The sequence below is a fragment of the Lepidothrix coronata genome, unplaced genomic scaffold (assembly GCF_001604755.1).
Source record: "Lepidothrix coronata isolate B3197 unplaced genomic scaffold, Lepidothrix_coronata-1.0 Scaffold139, whole genome shotgun sequence".
NCBI classification, from domain to species: Eukaryota; Metazoa; Chordata; class Aves; order Passeriformes; family Pipridae; genus Lepidothrix; species Lepidothrix coronata.
In genome coordinates, this window is record NW_016690319.1 from 249,751 (window position 1) to 267,118 (window position 17,368).

The following is a 17,368-nucleotide window of genomic DNA, read 5'->3' on the forward strand; positions in this document are numbered from 1 at the left end:
GATTTTCATAACCAAACCAGGTTTCTTTTTGAAGTATGTTATCTAAATTCAAATTTTAAGAAGGTCATTAAAAAAATCTGCCTGTGATTTTAAAGGAGAACAATTGAAATGTCATCTTCAAAGTGGTGGCAAGAAAGTATGATGTGCACTAGGAACAGGTTTTTCCTCCCAGATATACACATACGCAGACAAACCCTGCCATATCATACCATACAAACAATTTTAATTGTGTAGTTACAGTCAATAACCACTCCTAGTCAGAACATTTCTGCATAAAGAAAATTGTGATACACTTATAAAAACAGCCAGCTGTAACAAAATAACTGGTGTTTTCATAGCAATAAACTCATAAAAAAGAAATACACCTTTATACAGAAAATTTATACAGCTGTAGCTTTAAAATTGATTGTAAACCAAAGGAAGACACATTGCAAACATCAATTATTTTCACATTAATTGCATAAGTTTCTAAGGTGATCTATTAGTTTTATTTACCTAAGCTTATTTGCATGATAGTAAAAATTGCATACAACAATAAGAGTGAAGCTTATAGTATGAATTGCTTGGATAACATAGAGCACTTTTTATAGGCAACTGTGTAAAGCACATTTTCTCTATTTAAAACTTTTAAGACACTTTGTTTTACTGCCCATCAAAATACATTTATAAATAGAAAAAAAAATCAGTATGATAACAAGAGAAGCAATATTACATTTAACGGAAACTTCCAAAAAAATTAATTACAACATGATGCTGCAGGATCTACAAATAAATAATGAGGACTAAATTGTGTTTCACATTTTCTTTTTCATTTTCTTTAAAACCATGTAACAATGAGAATGGAAAAAAAAATACAGTGACCTTTATTTCCAAAAGAAAACAAATCTGAATTACGGCAGTGCCATATAATACAAGGCATTTGTTGGCATATGTTATCTTTAAACTGCATTCCACAGTCTATAGTTCTTTTGTAACATACAATAGAACAAGAGTAACAAACTCTTTTTATTTTATTTTTTTTAAATAAATGTGAGTTTCCAAAGATCAAGTGTGGAGTGCTACAGTAATAATTAAAAAACAAGAACAAAACAGAAACAAAAAAAAAAACAGTAAATCACAAAAGTTGTAATGCTTGTCTGAAGGCTCCAGAATCAAAATCACTGGTATCATGCTTATTGGGTACACTCACAGTGTATCCAGTGAACACAAATTAATATCAAACAATCCTCAACGCTTCATCTGTTGCTGCGAAGCAGTTTGTAAAACAGAGTAAAACATCTAGTGCAGTCTGCATTATCCTTTTTTCAACTTTTGTGCAAGTTTTGGAAGATTCATTGGCCAAACAATGAATAATAAAGGTTTTTGACAGAACGCAAGATGGAATTTTCATTTCATTAGTAAATACCAGTGGCACTGTTGAAAGAAAATAATACTTTTAGATCAGTCTTTCAATTCGGCATTAATCTCTGTGTTCCCTTCTACTGATAACTCTTCTTCTAGTTTAACTGAAAAAAGCGTGTTTGCATTTTTGTCTTGGATGCTGTCTTCCAAATCTTTGAGCAGCTCTTCTTCCTTGTATTCGGCAACATCCACCTCCAAACCAGAATTGTCCTTCAGCTTCCCATGGTGCTTGAGATAGTATCGCTGGTTCTGAAAGAACTTGATAATGGTGTACTTGGGCAGGTCAAGCTGAGCGGAGAGAGTCTGGATTGCTTCTTCATCTGGATACAGGCCTACATCTTGTATGAAACTCTGTAGGATCCCCAGGGCCTCAACAGAAATCTTTGTTCGCGGTCGGGGTTTCTGACGATTTTCATCCTCAGATTCAGCTGGTGATGCTACTGTCGGTTGCCTTGGGGGTAGTCTGGGACCTGGTTGTTGTTGCTGTTGCTGCTGCTGTTGCTGTTGTTGCTGCTGCTGCTGCTGCAAGACAAAGAACAGCATTTTTTTGTACATGAATTCTTGCTCATATTTTGTTACCAAGAAAATTCGGGGGGGGGGGGGAAATTGCAAAGCTATAAACAAGGGCTTAGTAAGTTTAAAGAACAAAAAGGAAGGAAAAAAAAAGAAAGAATGAAAAGAATACCCTGGCTTTGTCTGACTGAAAGCGGTGACGATACAACATCGGTGTGGTTTAGCCGACAAATTTTAATGAACATGCTCCATGAGTCAAGTGCAGACAAGACAAAATGCTAAGTAGGTGACATGGTATGGGATTAACTTGACCAGCTTAGCCAGAACTGTAGCAAGGGCAAAGTGAGAAAAGTGCCAGATGAGGGCAAATGTGCCAGAGCTCTGCCAGCAACAGCAGCTGCTGCCCAAAAAGAAGGGCTGCAAATCTCTAGCAATAGCTAGATGAAGGGATGGAGGAATCAGGGAGAAGGAGAGCATTTTAGCTAAGTATGGAAATATCTCACTGCTGATCTGACCTCAGCATGCACTGAAGTCTTGTCAAACTTGCAAACATTACAACAGAACGCCTTGGCTGGGAGTGCCTAATGTCACCCTGTCAAACCCAGCCTCAGCAAGGACAAAGAGATCTGGAGGTAGGAAATCTCTATTTCCCCTTCTGGCTCTGACCTCTCTTGCGTGTGGTCTTGGAGCAGGCCTGTGTTGCCTGTGTCCCAAAGTATAAGCAGGGAACAGACCTATTTACCTGCCTCTGTGTTTGAGCTGGGGATTATTTAGTTAATATTTATAAAGCACTAAGATGCAAAGCTCTAAATAAGTTGCACTATTATTATTAGAAGGGAACATGCTGCATTCCAAAAACTCAGGCAATAAAAATGAGTCAGTATGCACATCAGAAGAATAAGATAAAGGAAATTATGATGTAAATAATTAACAAGAGCTTAAAATGAAATTTTGCAAGCATGGATTCAGAAACATTCTTAAAAGGTGAGGCACTGAGCCCTGGGGACAGAAATGTTTTTCTCATCTACCACCAGAGTACAGTACACTATAAGATCATGTTTAAAATCAAAAGTAAATTTATCAGCTACTGTTTGTGTTGACAGTTCTTTTGCTGCACAGCACAGGAAGCACTGGTTAGTAAGATATTTTGGATCAGCAAATTTCTTGTCATATGGTGCAAACCACCAGTTATTATTAAAAAACAACCGCAGCAAAACAAGCAGTTGCTATCTCTACATTTCATTTCCCTTTGCGCGTCTCCCCTCGACAATTTTTTGTGTGTTGGTAGTGGTTTCCAAGCTCCCAGTTGCAGCTCTTTGAGACACTAAAAAGCACAAAATGCTGTACAAATGGTATAAATACTGGAAGCATAATTCTGTCCACTTTCATAGGGCCACTTGTGGTTTTGGAGGCTTTGCAGAGATCTTCACAACCTGTTTAGAAGCCACTGCTTTAAGTGATCTTCAGATTCTAAGGTCTGACACAAATGCTAGTGGAATTAGGGCTCCTTCCTCATCCCTATTCCTGCCCTTTTCTTTTTTTATGGTCTGTGAGCAGTCCCATTCAAGGCTCCAATCCTAACGGACTCAAGACTACTCCCAGCATATTAAATTCTTACAAGACTTGAGGCTTTGTATATACAGTTTGAAAACTTGAGTCTGAGCTACATATTTATGCATTTACAACAATTACCATGTACAAGAGCGGAGACAAAACTCAGGCCCAATCTCCCAATCCTTACTCTTACAAGTCATATTAAGAGATTACAATGCAACTGCCTATGTGAATAATATTTGTGAGATCAAACACACAACTTTCATCAACAAGGCAAGAAAATCTAAGCAGCATAGTGGTTGAATGTTCATACTGTTCATAAGCTTCTCCTTTTATCCCCTTAAGAAGCGATTTTATTAAAAACAATGTACATTTTCAAACAAGTGCTGTTTTATTACTTAATATAGATCTTTCTCTCTCTTTTTGCTAAATCAAACACCAAGTTTCCAGGCTTTCACAATTATTTTAGTACTTGATATCCTAAGGGATTGTCTTATTCAGTTTGCTTTATCTTTAATATACACTCATGTTGTTTCTGGCTGCAAGATAACTCTATCCTTCCTAGCTTTGTAAATATTTTTCTGTATAGGTAATACAAATGATACCCAGGGTCTCAGCTGAGGTTGGGAAAGCATGGGGTAATATCTGCCCTTTAAGAAGGAGCAGTTACAAGACTGACCTCAGGCCTTTTGTGAGAGGCGATTAAAGAGTGCCCAGCTCAGAGAGACACCAGTCCCTACCGACAACCTGGGCAACAAAGCTCAGCAAAACAGCCAGTTCTGCTCCTGGCTGGCAGCGTCTGTCTGAGCAAAAAAGGGTGGGTGCAGCCCCTGGAGGAGGGGGCACCGCCAGAGCTGCCCTGGAGCGGAAGGCAGCTGTTTCTAAGCCCCATGGCGTGGGCCCTGCATCCCCTCCTCTCTCTCCTTGACATGGTGCCCTTGTGCCAGCTCACCTGCGGAGCAGCACCCAGCCAAGGTCCAGCGGTCAGCAGGCCTGGTAAGAAAGCGCCTCTATGCTCTCCTTTCCCAAGGGTGGTGGGAGAGGGGCTCTGAAGGAAAAACAAACAAATATTGACTCACCCCAGTCTCAGCTGGGGTTAAAGTGGGATGAGGAATCCCCTTCCCGTCACTCCTACCTGGGGGCGAGCCGCCTGCTGAGGGTTCTTGCTTAGTTTTTGAACAGCAGCGCAACAAGGTCCTCCCACTTCGCTGGGAAGACCTTTGACAATGGTGCCACACGGCCCTGCCTTTTGGCCCTGGCACCTGTCCAGCCAGGGACAGCCAGTGCAGGGCTTGCCCTGCCCCGCACAGAGCTGCCTCTGCACTGCCACCACACGCGTTCGCAAAGCGTTTGCAAAACACCACCGCACTGAAATGAAAACTGTGGGTGGTCGCATGGTCTCCTTTGAACCCCAGTGGTGGACCGGCAGTGTGCTCTTATCTTGTATCGGGAGACCTGCATTTAGCCTGGCCGGGAGGAAAGAAACACTAATTTCCTCTGCTCCGCTTAAAGCTTTATTTACTTAGCGCTCTGCGAGATTGGCCAAGGTAAACTAACCTGAATCTGTTCTGCTGGCACATGGATAATGTGGGAAGGCCTGTCACCATGGTGATGAACTGCATTGCTTTCTTGTTCATAAATGGCATCGCGTTCAGGCTGAGGAAGACTGAGGAACCTTCGGATCATGGAGAGATTCTCCCAGAGGGTCCTGTTCTCTGGTGAGGGATCTTCTTTCCAACGTAACAGCTCACAGAGCCACCCCTTGAAGATAACACCAGCAAAACATTAGTTTTTTTCCTCACTTTGTGAGTGGCAAAATGAGGGTGAAATGTGTATTTTAGAGGCACTGCATTCTCTCATGCTCTCCCCCGATACCAAGGTGCTTTCATTGTGCAAGCTGAGCTTAAAGCAAACACAGATGCGCTGAGAGGCTGCCCTCCTGTTTTACAGACTCTTCCAACTACAAGCATTTTGGAAAGCACCTTCCCACCACAGTGCTGCTGTTCATTAGCTTAGAAACAAACCAGTTGATGAAGGCAGAATCCCTTACACGTTCCCCGCTTCAGAACAGGGGGTTCACCAATGCCAGTATACTCTCTGCTCTGCCTATGCTCTTTCATGCAAGGCTACACCCATCTGACAGCAAGGACACCGTATTTCAGGAGCCAACAGATTGTCTGCTGAGCAATTTTTACATTCCTGGTACTACTACTCAAAACAAGAAAGTACTTCAGATATCTGCCTTGACTGCCTAAAATAAATCACAGCGGTACAGGAGCTCCCTAACATCCATTCAAAAGACTGGAATCCGTTGACCGGATGCAGCCAAGTACTTCTTCATTTCTGCTACAAGTAAAGGTGTCTCTGTAGGTGAACTTATTTCAAGTAATACATGACTCTGTTTCCAGATTGTCCTCATACACCCGGAAAAAACCATTCTCTCAGTTTTACATACAGTATTATTAGGGCTTGGAGGGGAGCAAGATGTGCTCAAGCTTCTGATACACCCTTTATACCACTTCCACATCACAGGACAGCAATGTGCCCAAGAGCAATGTGCCTACTCTAACTCAGATGTGGTTTTGGAATACATAATATGAAGGCAACAGAATCCCCTGCAAGAACTGTAGCAGTTCCTAATTTGCTTCTGAAAGAGACATATGAGTTAATCTTGAAAATTTAATGTTTCCTTACGTCTTCTCGAAAATTTAATTGAGGATTTTTTTCTTAACTGTGCATTGGTAGTTTGAAAAGAAAAGCGCAAACCCTCTAGCTAGGACAGTGTGTATCAGCAGAAATTTTCTGGTATATTAAAATTTAGAAACATAATATTACATGTATAAAACATGCATATTTCCTTCCTTTTAGCTTCAAGGATCTGTTTTCAAAACTAGGTCCATGCAATTTTATTTCTTAATGCTGTAGGAAAGATAATGTGACATTTTATTGAATCAACAAATAATATAAATGTACAGAAGCTTTTAGATCCTTTTTATGTGTACTGGTAGTAGATTAATGGTTTATCCAGACTAGTTTACTAATAGATACAATAGATACATAGACGCAATATAGATATGTATTTTCTTGAACCCATTCATACAGATCTTTAGCTAGCAGTTAATAAATGCAGTGTAAAAATATTGCCTTGACAGGAAGAGGTGAAAGTAAACAATCTTAATGCATTCATATTGTATACAAAAATTTTTAGTGAGGTGTGTATAAAAATTCAAAGTATATTCGCTTAGATATAAGTGGAAAACTGAACAAATGACAGAGGAGAAAATGCCCCTGAGAAACAATCAAAATGACAAATGTTATAGAGATGGTGGTAGCAGAGCCGAGAAAGCAAAAATTTAAATGGGGCCAAAATCTGCCAGCTGCTCACAAGGTGTGCTAGGGCGGGAGGGGAGAGGGCAGAGAATGGTAGCAGCAGAAGGGCTCCCCTGCAGCCCAGGGATGGAGTGCACCCCATTCCTTGACCATGCACTAAGGGGGCTGCTGGGCATTCCTCTAGTAAGGTGACTGGGAAACATGGTCAAATGCCTTCACATAGAGCTGTCCCAGCTGGAATCATATGGCATGCTCTCAAAACAGTAGCAAGGGTCTGTGGAATCTCACTGGAATATGTTAGCAGGGTAATATGGAAGCTCTCCATGCTCCTAACGAAATCAACATGTTACTCATGGGTATACGCGCCGGCTTATGCTCAACAGTAGTATTAGTTTTCTGCAGTAAGTTAAAAAAGGTGCAATCAGAAAGTAGGGGTAGCTTGTTGGGGATGGAGGAGGGAAGATGATGAAGAGAAACCAATCTAGATATTTTAACTGAAAAGCAGTTACAAAATTCTTGAAAAAAAAGCAACCCATAAACCAGCCCCTGCCAGAGCACAAAAAGTTTCCTTTGGTTGTCTACAATCTTCACTGCTTCACACTGAAACTGTTGGCCCTCTTTCTAATGGTAGTGAAATAAAGAGCAGAGCTGACTATCATGACAGTTTGGTGAAATTAAAAAAAAAAAAAGAGACAACCTATCCCTCCCATGACACCTCTCTAAGGCATACAGACAGACTGGAAAAGAAGTTGCACCATGCATTCAGAAGCTGCACATATTTTGTCTGCTGAGCACATGCATCACAGGTTTTTGGGTTTTTTTGAAAGAAGACAGTAGAAACTCTTTATAATTAAAAAATGTCCAATAGTAAAAAATTCCTAGGCAACCACATTTTACACTGATTAAACATGCTACACAACAACAGCTTTTGTTAACTAAGAAGTACCTTCTCCCCTCACTGTCTTTTCTGTTTCTATATTTACTAGATCAGACCTTATTTTTACTAATTACTGATGGCTAACATTGTACTTCCGGTATTTTTCTGTCAACTTTTGCATTGAAATAATACTTTAAACTTCTTATCTAAAATTATTTGATTAATTTTAACTTGAAGCAGGTCCCTTCTAGCCTTTCAGGGAAGCAGCAATTTTGAGATACTGAAGACACATACTTCTGACAGGGTACACAGAATGTATTGCTATTCTACCAAAATATCTCTATTCCACTGGGTTTGTCACACTTGTAAAGAAGCAGATACACTCTCATGAAACATATGATGGACAATATGGAAACAACCAACTGAATTCTTCTATAATTACACAGATAGAAACAATTTTTTGGTCTTCACTGCTTATTTCTCAACATATTTATGAAAGTTGATCTCACCAATGTTCTCAGAAAAGAAAGTGAATGGACAGTAAGAGAGGCTGTAGGGGTTTTCTTTGTTAAGAGACTAAGGACTTTATACCAATACTCTTTCTTTTGGTTCAAAACAAGCAAACAAAATGATAAGTATTTCACTTAGTTTCAAGTTCAGAAATCTGTATATGAAATAAAACTCATTCATAAAAGTCAGCTAAAGGAGAGTGTATGAAAAGTTTTTATAAAATTTAGGAAAAGTAATCATCCAGACTTTTCTAATGGTGAATTTTAAGTTCTGGAAAATTTGAAGTTTTTGTTTCCATTTGATCTAAAAAGGTATGAACTGCTGCAGATAATGCAGTTGAATTTACAAGTGAATGCAACAGGGGTGATTTTTCTCCTCTTATGCTTTTTTAAGTCTAGAGCAAATTCTGCCTAGTTCAAACAATTTGTTCTGAAGGAGGGCTTGAGCGACTGGTTGTTTTTTTGCTGTTTGGTGGGTTTTTTTGTTTTTGTTTTTTTTTTCCCCTGACTTTTTCGTCTTACAGGAAGTGGAAATGATCACAAAATAATAAGGAAATATTTATAACTCAGATTAGATCACAGCCGGTTTATACAGCATATATACTACACTGTTAAAAAAACAGACTTAAAATAATGAAGCGGATACATTTATGCAGCAAGGCAAACCCCCCAAAAACTCTGCAATGACATTGGGAACAACCTTGATTTTAAAACAGAGTAAATTTGCCAGGCAACATTACACTGAATATAAAGAGAGTACAAAGCAAAATATAAACATTAGCCACATGTAAATATGTTTGGAGAACTTTCAGGATGTTACTACTTTTCAAACTGACAAAGTTTAATTTGACACCTTCTGTTCTAAAACCTTTGTTTCTATTCAAAATCACGCCTTTAGCTGCTATCAATCACTATGCTCTCCCTATTACTTAAAATACTGGCATGGGCCCTGGATAAGCTGAAAATGCCATGCAGATGAATTCTGAGATAATATGTTCAAACCTGTTATATACAACACAAATCCTGTAAAGTTATGTATTGTAAACCTACATTTATTGGGAACTAAAAGTCTTAAATCCATCTGCTACAAAGAAAATACTGTTATGCACTTTCAAGTAACCAAGTACCATCTGCAAAGGTCTTGCTACAGTAAGCAAGAAAATGGTGAAAAAAAAAAAGATGCTAAACTTAAGATATTTAAAATAAATAAGAGTCTTCTGTCTGGTTTTCTGATAGGGATTTAGTAAAGAAACACAAGACATTAGAGGAAAAAAACCTGTGAAAGCTGAACTGCCAAACTATTGCATGAAAAGCGCAAAGAGGATAACTGCCAAAACTTGGGCTCTGCAATACCCATGAGCATGCTTATTTTAAAGAAAGCACTATGCATTTTATCTATAGATCTAAATGCTATTTTATTCTGACCTGTGCAGTGTATAAATAAAACCTTCTGCTCTTTCACATGGTTTCTAACAAACTATTCTTGCATTCTGGTATCTTTCTTATTAAAAGAAAAAAAAATACACTTAAGGTGTAAATACCTACCCTAATTAGATCAAAGAGGATAACATTACAATCATGAAAAATGTTCTCTGGCCAAAGCTTTCCAAATCAGCAACAAACATATCTAGTCTGGGAAGAAAAGGTTTCAAGGTAGAGCAATTGAACATGTTTGGTCAATTTGTTACAGTGGTACTAATTTGGCAAATGATGAATATTTCTTACAGAATAACAAAGACTTCAGCATTTTTTAGAAAGGCTGTAATTTGAATCTAAGAAGGCAAAACATTTTAGAGTATCAATGCTAAGATATCATCAGTTTTTCTTTTGTACAGTATATCTAAGATTATTTTGTATCATTCTCTGGGGCATATAGTATAATAAAAATATATGGTGTTAAAAGAAATGAGTCTAAATAGGGAGGTATTTGATATAAACATTTTAGCAGAAAGTGTGAATTGCATTTAAGCATCTACTGTGAACAAAGACTAAGTACATAATCCATTAAACTGTACTTCTAACTAAAAAAAATTGAGTATTGTAGACTAAACTAAAGTAGGCATTTTGAATGAGCACATTTTCAGCAACTAACTAGAAAGCTAGCAATTTATCATTCAACAAATAATTTCCTACTTTTAAAAGAATCTGTAAGTGTTACTTATGCTAATGAAGACTGTTTTTAATCTGCCCACAAACACGCTAATAGAGGGCAATTTTTTTTTTATTTACAATGCTGAAGGCACTCCAGTTTATAGAACACAGATATGAAATTACACTTGGTAAAATGGGCTCTTAATTGTCTGAGCAATCCAAATCCTTCACCTTTAACAGGAAAGCTTATAGACAAAACAAAGGAAAAGAATGCATGGACTAAACTTTAAATATTGACTTTTTCCCCTTCAAAAGCAATCCAACTTGCTTTACAATCTCATGATTGTTCCAAATGACTGTATTCACCTTAGCTATTTCTATTTCTTTTCAAAACAGAATCCAAATATAGAAGGGAAGAAAAAGGGCCAACATAGCCACTGCCACATATGCATACAGTCTTAGTCTTTAGTATTAAACTTGTAAGCTGCACATTGCACAGAGAGGTTGCTTTTGGAAAAGTCATAATACTTTGAGCGAGATACATAATGGTAGCAAAGGAGTACTGAAAGCATTTTAAATTATTTACTAGGTTAAAAGGGTGAAATGGTACTTTAAATACATCAAATTTCATCATCTGGGCCATTTTTTGGTGGCAAAGTGGTATTGATCTTTCCAAATGCTTAAAATTAACTATTTCCAGAAGGTCATTATTTGATTAAAGGCATTAAAGTTGAGGGCAAGAAATGATGCACTTTGTCTTCTTTCCCATTCAAATAATCATGTAATTTAATCAGAACTATCCCTTCATGTCCTGTAATAAAAATGTTTGTCTTAAGATATTGTTCTTTACCTAACATATTAACCTTTAAATGTTATGAAGTTTTTAAGAATAATCTCTGCTTAGAGAAGATTCTTCCATAATGCAATGAAAGGATCTCCAGCATTTAAATTGATAAGGCCAAATTTCCCCTACATATTGATTGGAAAATGCATTAAATCCTTCAACTGAGATTTCTCAGAGTGTTCAACAGGATCAAAAATTCAGGGAGATCTGAATCAGTAAACTCATGCATATGGCATTGAGAAGCAAAAATAAGCAAACGTCACTTTAGCACAAACAAATACAACAAATAACTAACAATGGATGCTGCTTTAGTTTATCTGGGAAAAGCCGCTTGTGTTACATTTGTATTATCCAAAAAAATATAACAGGCACCACCCACCACAGGGTAAGAACAGAGCATTTGATTCAAAACTCATTTTCAGGGTGAGATCACTTAAATTTGACTTCTTTCTGTGCAAAATACTTGTGGGTTCAGCCATGGGAACAAGCCTAGATGATGAGAACAGTCCTTTTTAGACTTAGATGTTCTTCTGAAATTTCCTGACTGCAGGTTTATCTTTCCTAAAATTCATTAAGTGTCCTGGCTATCTCCTGTGCGAAGCTGAATAGACCTGAATGCTTCACAGAAGAACTGAAGTTTATTAAACTGGTATTTTTATAAAAACTTACAAAAACGAATAATCTACAAGATTTAGCAGTTTTTGATATTGAGCAACACATTTGTTAGTGAAAGTCTTTTAATTTTAGCTTATATTTTCAAGAAATGATAAGCACTGACTTCCTTCTGTGAGGTACATGCTTTTTAAATTTTAAAAACTGCAGTGAATGTTCAATACTTTGAGATTTCCCTATTTTTCAGAAAAAAATGTCTATCCTTAATTCAAGAAGCAAAATCTGGTTTTCAGCTAATTCCAGAAGATAGATAGAGATCTTGATATGTGGCCTAAAGTGATAGTAAGTGTCCCCAGAAAGATGGTTGCCTTAGTATTTTATTTACACTAATCAGCCTTAAGTTTCAGGCTTTGCCTTTGAGCATTCCCCTAAATCAGACAAAGTTTGAAACCTTTATCTCCATATATTTCTGGTTTATCTATTTTATTGGCTTTCATTACTAGAACGTTGAAAAGGGAAGCCAGATGTGAATTTTAAATAAATCTGTATCTGCCATCATCATAGATGAGATTTAGCAAAACAAACAAACTGAAAACCCCACAACCTCATAGGGCTTTTCAGAAGAAAGGTAAACTTCACTAGCAGGAAAAAACTTCCTTTGAAGAATACTGAAACAGATTATGCCATTTCCTCAACTTTCTTATCCTACCCATTATTCAGCTACACCATCTGTCTGGATGTTATCTCCACCTTTCTCTGGGTGGTGAAAAAACAAATGACCAAATAGCTAGCAGCGGTACTGATACTATTTCACCACAATTTTTTGGTGGTATTTTAGGGGAAAAGGATTCCTAACATCTCCTCATCCCTCTGCCTTTTCTTCTCTCTAGCTGTAGCATTTAGAAGTTAAATACATGTCTCTTATTGTAAACATCTAAACAAATAAATAAGAAAAAGAAACTTGCTAAAGCAATCTCTAAAATCCAATGACAAGCAACAAACAAGTATAGAAGCAAAATGATCTGGAGAGCTGTTGCTCTGCTCCGACAGTCTTGTCTGTCATATTGGACATCTGCTTCTACCCGGAGCCACGGTGAGTGGTTAAAAGTCAGTGCTTCCAAAAAACTTGCTGGATTAAGGTCTGAGGCTGTATCAAAACTGGTTGGTGTGTTCCCTGTGTATGAGTACTGGAGACATACCACCAGCTCATGGAAAGAAAAAACCTAACCTGTAACTCTAAACCTGACTGAAAACATAAGTATCCTTACTTTTTAGTTGAGTACAGAGAGAATTCAATAATCTAAACGAAGGGCTTCTCCCAAGCTTAGTTTCTCTGCTCTCAGCTTCCTCCACCTTGTCTTTCCCTTGTTCAAATGTATGTTTCTTACAGTATTGCCTTCAATTGCCTAGCAATGATAGATAAGCATATGCCCTAATCAAAACAACAATGTGGACGCCTTTGAAAATTTTACATAAAATGCAACTACATTCATACGTAAAAAGAAGGGGGAAAAGTAATAGATGCAAAAAAAATAAGGGGTGAAGCTTTACTTTGCCCTCTTCTGCTCTGGATCCTTCCTCTTTCACACATACAGTTCAACTGTTATTATAATTGCAAGATAACGTCTGACAAAAATGGACTTAACAATAAAAAAACCCCAAACTACACAAGAAAAAAACACCTGCTAATTATTACATAAGTCACTTAGTTTGGTACATTACTTTTTATAATACGGTCATATGAAATGGGTCAGTGGGTTTCACAGAGGGTGACTGGCAATATATGGCCCTTTATCTTTTATTTAAGTAGATAGAAATACTGATTCCATTGCAATACCAATGTGTCCCTTGAAAGTAAATACAATCCTAAATCCAACCATGACCCTGAACAGCCCACATTTATCTATTCTTAAACATGCAATCAATTTTGTATGGCAGCTATATCTGCAGTTTAGTTAGCGTCTTTAATAGAAAGAGCTCGGCAATTTTAAAAATCTTCTTTACTACTATCAGTTTACAAGTGAACAGCAAATGTTTGCTATTAAGTTGCTTACGGAGATTTAACATTTGCTTTGGGGGAAAGACCTCCAGTAAAAATGCCATAGGGGCAAAGCGTCACTTCTGTAATTACTTATATGTGTGCCGATCGTGTTGTTAGATACTTTTTTTTATATATTATAATTTCCCAGACTGAGTAATTTAATTTTGTGGCTTCTTGTCACATGTTTTTTTCTTTCTAGAATTCATTTTGGATCAGGGGAAGATCTTCCACACATTGAGGAATAACAGGCTCACAGATATTTGGACGTCATTGTAAATTCAGTTCTGCTGACAAGATGTTCGAACAAGTGACATCATTCCAAAACATACACAGCTCAAATATGTTCTCAGACATCCCTTCACATTTTCACAGCTTAAATAAAAGTTTTCATATAGATTTCAATTAGACATTTAAATATTCTGGGAAAATTTCTGGTCTCTTGCAGTTAAGCTTAATTCTGTAGCTCTCAGTTTTATAGTGAAGAACACTTAATGCTCTGATAATGTCAAGGGTGAGGGGAGTCTTAAGTAAATTGAAAAGAAACTTTTCTCTGACTTTCCTGCAGATTTTTTTAACCATAGAAATAGTCAGAAAATTAATAACATCCATTATCTCAAAGCAGTTAAAAAAAAAAAATCTTTAAAATCCGTATCTGTGAGAGATAGATGCCTCTCATCAAATGAGTAGGGAGCAGCCAGAAGTGTCTATCTGACCCATGGAAAAAGAAAGGGAGTGAAGCCCTCAAAAAGCTAAAAAACCTGTAGCTTTAGGAACAATAGGAAAGCTGGATCAAAAGGGAAGCAGGGGACATCGGGTTTCTCACTCCTGGGTAGGAACCAACACCAGAGTGTTTCCAGATAGTTTGCTGTCACGATGGGGTCAAGAACAACCACAGGGGAGAAGTTCCTAGACAGCAGTTCTTAGTGTTAAAATTTTCCTCGCTGGCCAAGAAAAGTGCCAGCCCACCTGAATCTCAGCCCTAGCCATATTTCCAGGCAGCAGTTTCGGCACTACCTTCTGCCCTTAAATTAGGGGCTGCATGGAGCAAGAACGCTTCTTCCTACCATGATCCTTCCCATCCTGTTCCTCAGGTGAAAAATATCAATCCTGTTAGTCTCTCTCCTTGTCATAAATGAGAGTAGCAAATGATTTCTCAGAGGTAAAGCAAACTGGCTGCTCCAAAGCAAAAATAAAAAGAATCTAATTTAAAACCCTCTTAGCTTTTTTCCCCCTTAAATAACTGTTTTTACATAAACAGTAGAAAGTTCCTATATCAGTAGAGCTTTCTCTTGCATGCTGTATGTACTAGAGATGCTAAGCACCAGATATTAATGGATACGTGTGAAAGTCTTGTTTAGTTGGGGTCCAAAACTTCAGGGAATTCTGCTAAGGACTATTCAGTCCAAATATCTTTGCTTTACAATGATCCTGAAAACTATTTTCATATGTTTCTCAAATGCCATCCTGAAGTAAGAGAATATGATACTGCACAGGAAAAAAAATGAAATAACAGATAGAATAACAGATAGAATCTGGCAGATTTGATATTAGATAAATATTTGCAAATCGGAATTTTTCCTCACTTAACTAGCTGCATGCCTGCCCTAGACTATTCAGTAGATGCCAACAGTTTGAGGTAATTCACAACCAAACATCTGAAGTTTGACTTAGAAGCTAAATTTGAAGAAAGTAAAAAAAATAGAGGCAATGAGAAATTGTTAGGAACGGTGAAATTAAAAATTATCTGGAACAGAACATCATCTTTCTCACCTTCCACCTAGAAATTCTGTAACATTCTTTCAGGTGTTATGTGTTTTGAATTACCCAGTTTAACATTAAGGGAGGAAACACATATCTATTATTTCTCACTCCTGCCTTTGCCCAGCAGCCCTCCACCTGATTTGTAATTTGTCACTCCTTTAACAAATTGCTTCTCGGACTGTTACTGTATATTTGTGTTTGCACAAGATGCCTTTATACTTTGCAGTTATGTGTTTGGCAGCTCTCATTTTTTCAGCAGGAATTTTACCCTGTCATTTCCTGTTTAGTTACGGGTTGAGCTTGCTTTTGTTTTCTGCGCTGTTTACTTGGTACCCTGCTTCCCCCACAGCCGGGAACCACAGGCTGCTCGCTAGCTCCTCAGCCTCCTCCTCGCCTCAGCCACCACAGCTTTGTTTTCGTTTATGTCTGTCATTAACTCTCATACAGCTCACTCAAACTTTCCTCCTTTTTTTTTTAATAGTTAAAACACTGATATACTCAATCTTCAAAAGCCTCCTGAATAAGTGATCTGCCTACAGCAGGCATGAGCAACCAGAGAAATCAAGAGTATGGCTCTATTCCTGGCTAAATCCATCACCACACAGGGAAAGGAATGATGCTTCATCCACAAAGCCAGTAGCGCTGGTGACCAGCCCAGTGAAGGCCAAAGGCATGGGGTGCCCACACTGTGCCCCACGCACAAGGGGATATTTGTACAAAGGGATGGTGTGGGGGGGGATGTGCCTGGGATGGGACTCCAGCAGCCAGGGGACAGTGGTAGGGCAGGAGAAAGAGGCAGATGGAGTGAGAGTGGATGGTGAGGGTGTATAAGGGACAGGAAGGGGTGGAAAAAAGTCAAAGGAGGACTAAAAGGAGATCCATAACGAGAGGAATAAGGGAAGGTGGTGAGAGGAAAACAAAACAGAAGGTGAGGGTATAGAAAGCAGGAAGAGAAATTAAGAAAATCCATCCTGCCAGAAACAGCACCTCTTGTCAGGCAGACAGCAGGTGCTGCCTGGGGAAGAGCTGATTCATGCATCTGGAGTGTAGGAACCGAAACAACTCTACCTAAGGAAAAAAACCCTGAAAATAAAAGACTCAATGGAGGTGGGAGAGGATGCCACGCTTTTTTCTTTTGGCAATCCAGTGCTTCCCAATTGCATGACATTTTTTGAATGGCTTTGCAAAGAAACGAGAGCTGTATTTCGAAAGCCTTGCAAAAATCTTGACAGTTCATTTCATTTTCTCATCCAGCATGAGCCCTTCCTGCTCTCCTCTTCATCTTAGTTCAGCTCATTTTTGAGACATTTGCAGCCACAGAACCTCCAGGGCTTTGGCTGTATCTCTAGGACAAGATTTTCTCTTTGTTTGGGGTCTGCATGGTCACTGGGGGAGTTGCTAACGGAGGTGGCACTGCCATGTGATGAGGGACACAGAAGGTACACCCGCACGGACCTACTCCAGCTGAGCTCTTGGGAGCTAGTAATGCAGTAACTGCTGGCCAAGTGGTATACAAGTATGGGTCTTTAATCCTCTCTGCAGCAGCCTGGGAGGCCATCTACACAGCCAAATTTTCTGCTACAAACCATGACTTCAGTGGCTTTCAAAATCTGTCCTGCCCACCTTCTTCTGACCGACTTTGAACACTATCTTAGCTTCCTGTCTCCTGCGCTTTCGATATTGCCACTGCATCACAAATCACTGGCAATGGATAAAACAATCTCTTACTAAAGCTACTTTTTTTTTTAAACCTCTCCTGGAAGTCTTATTACAGATCTGATGAATTTCTATCTGATGCACTACACCAGTCCTCCCACCTGACAATACCTGCAACA

General features: G+C 38.4%; 1 protein-coding gene across 8 annotated transcripts in view; it reads right to left on the reverse strand.

The window, feature by feature from the left end:
• Positions 1-201: 201 nt before the first annotated feature.
• SATB1 (SATB homeobox 1) overlaps positions 202-17,368 on the reverse strand; it is a 92,351-nt gene continuing 75,184 nt past the window's right edge. For 5 of the 8 annotated variants that reach the window (XM_017827433.1, XM_017827429.1, XM_017827430.1 and 2 more), the window contains 3 exons: positions 5,026-5,229; positions 4,421-4,516; positions 202-1,923 (listed from right to left, as the gene is read on the reverse strand). In XM_017827433.1, coding sequence (XP_017682922.1) covers positions 1,441-1,923; positions 4,421-4,516; positions 5,026-5,229 — 783 coding nt within the window. In that variant the 3' untranslated portion in view covers positions 202-1,440. The remainder of the gene's footprint in view (positions 1,924-4,420; positions 4,517-5,025; positions 5,230-17,368) is intronic. The other 3 variants (XM_017827434.1, XM_017827437.1, XM_017827436.1) reach the window with 3 other exon arrangements.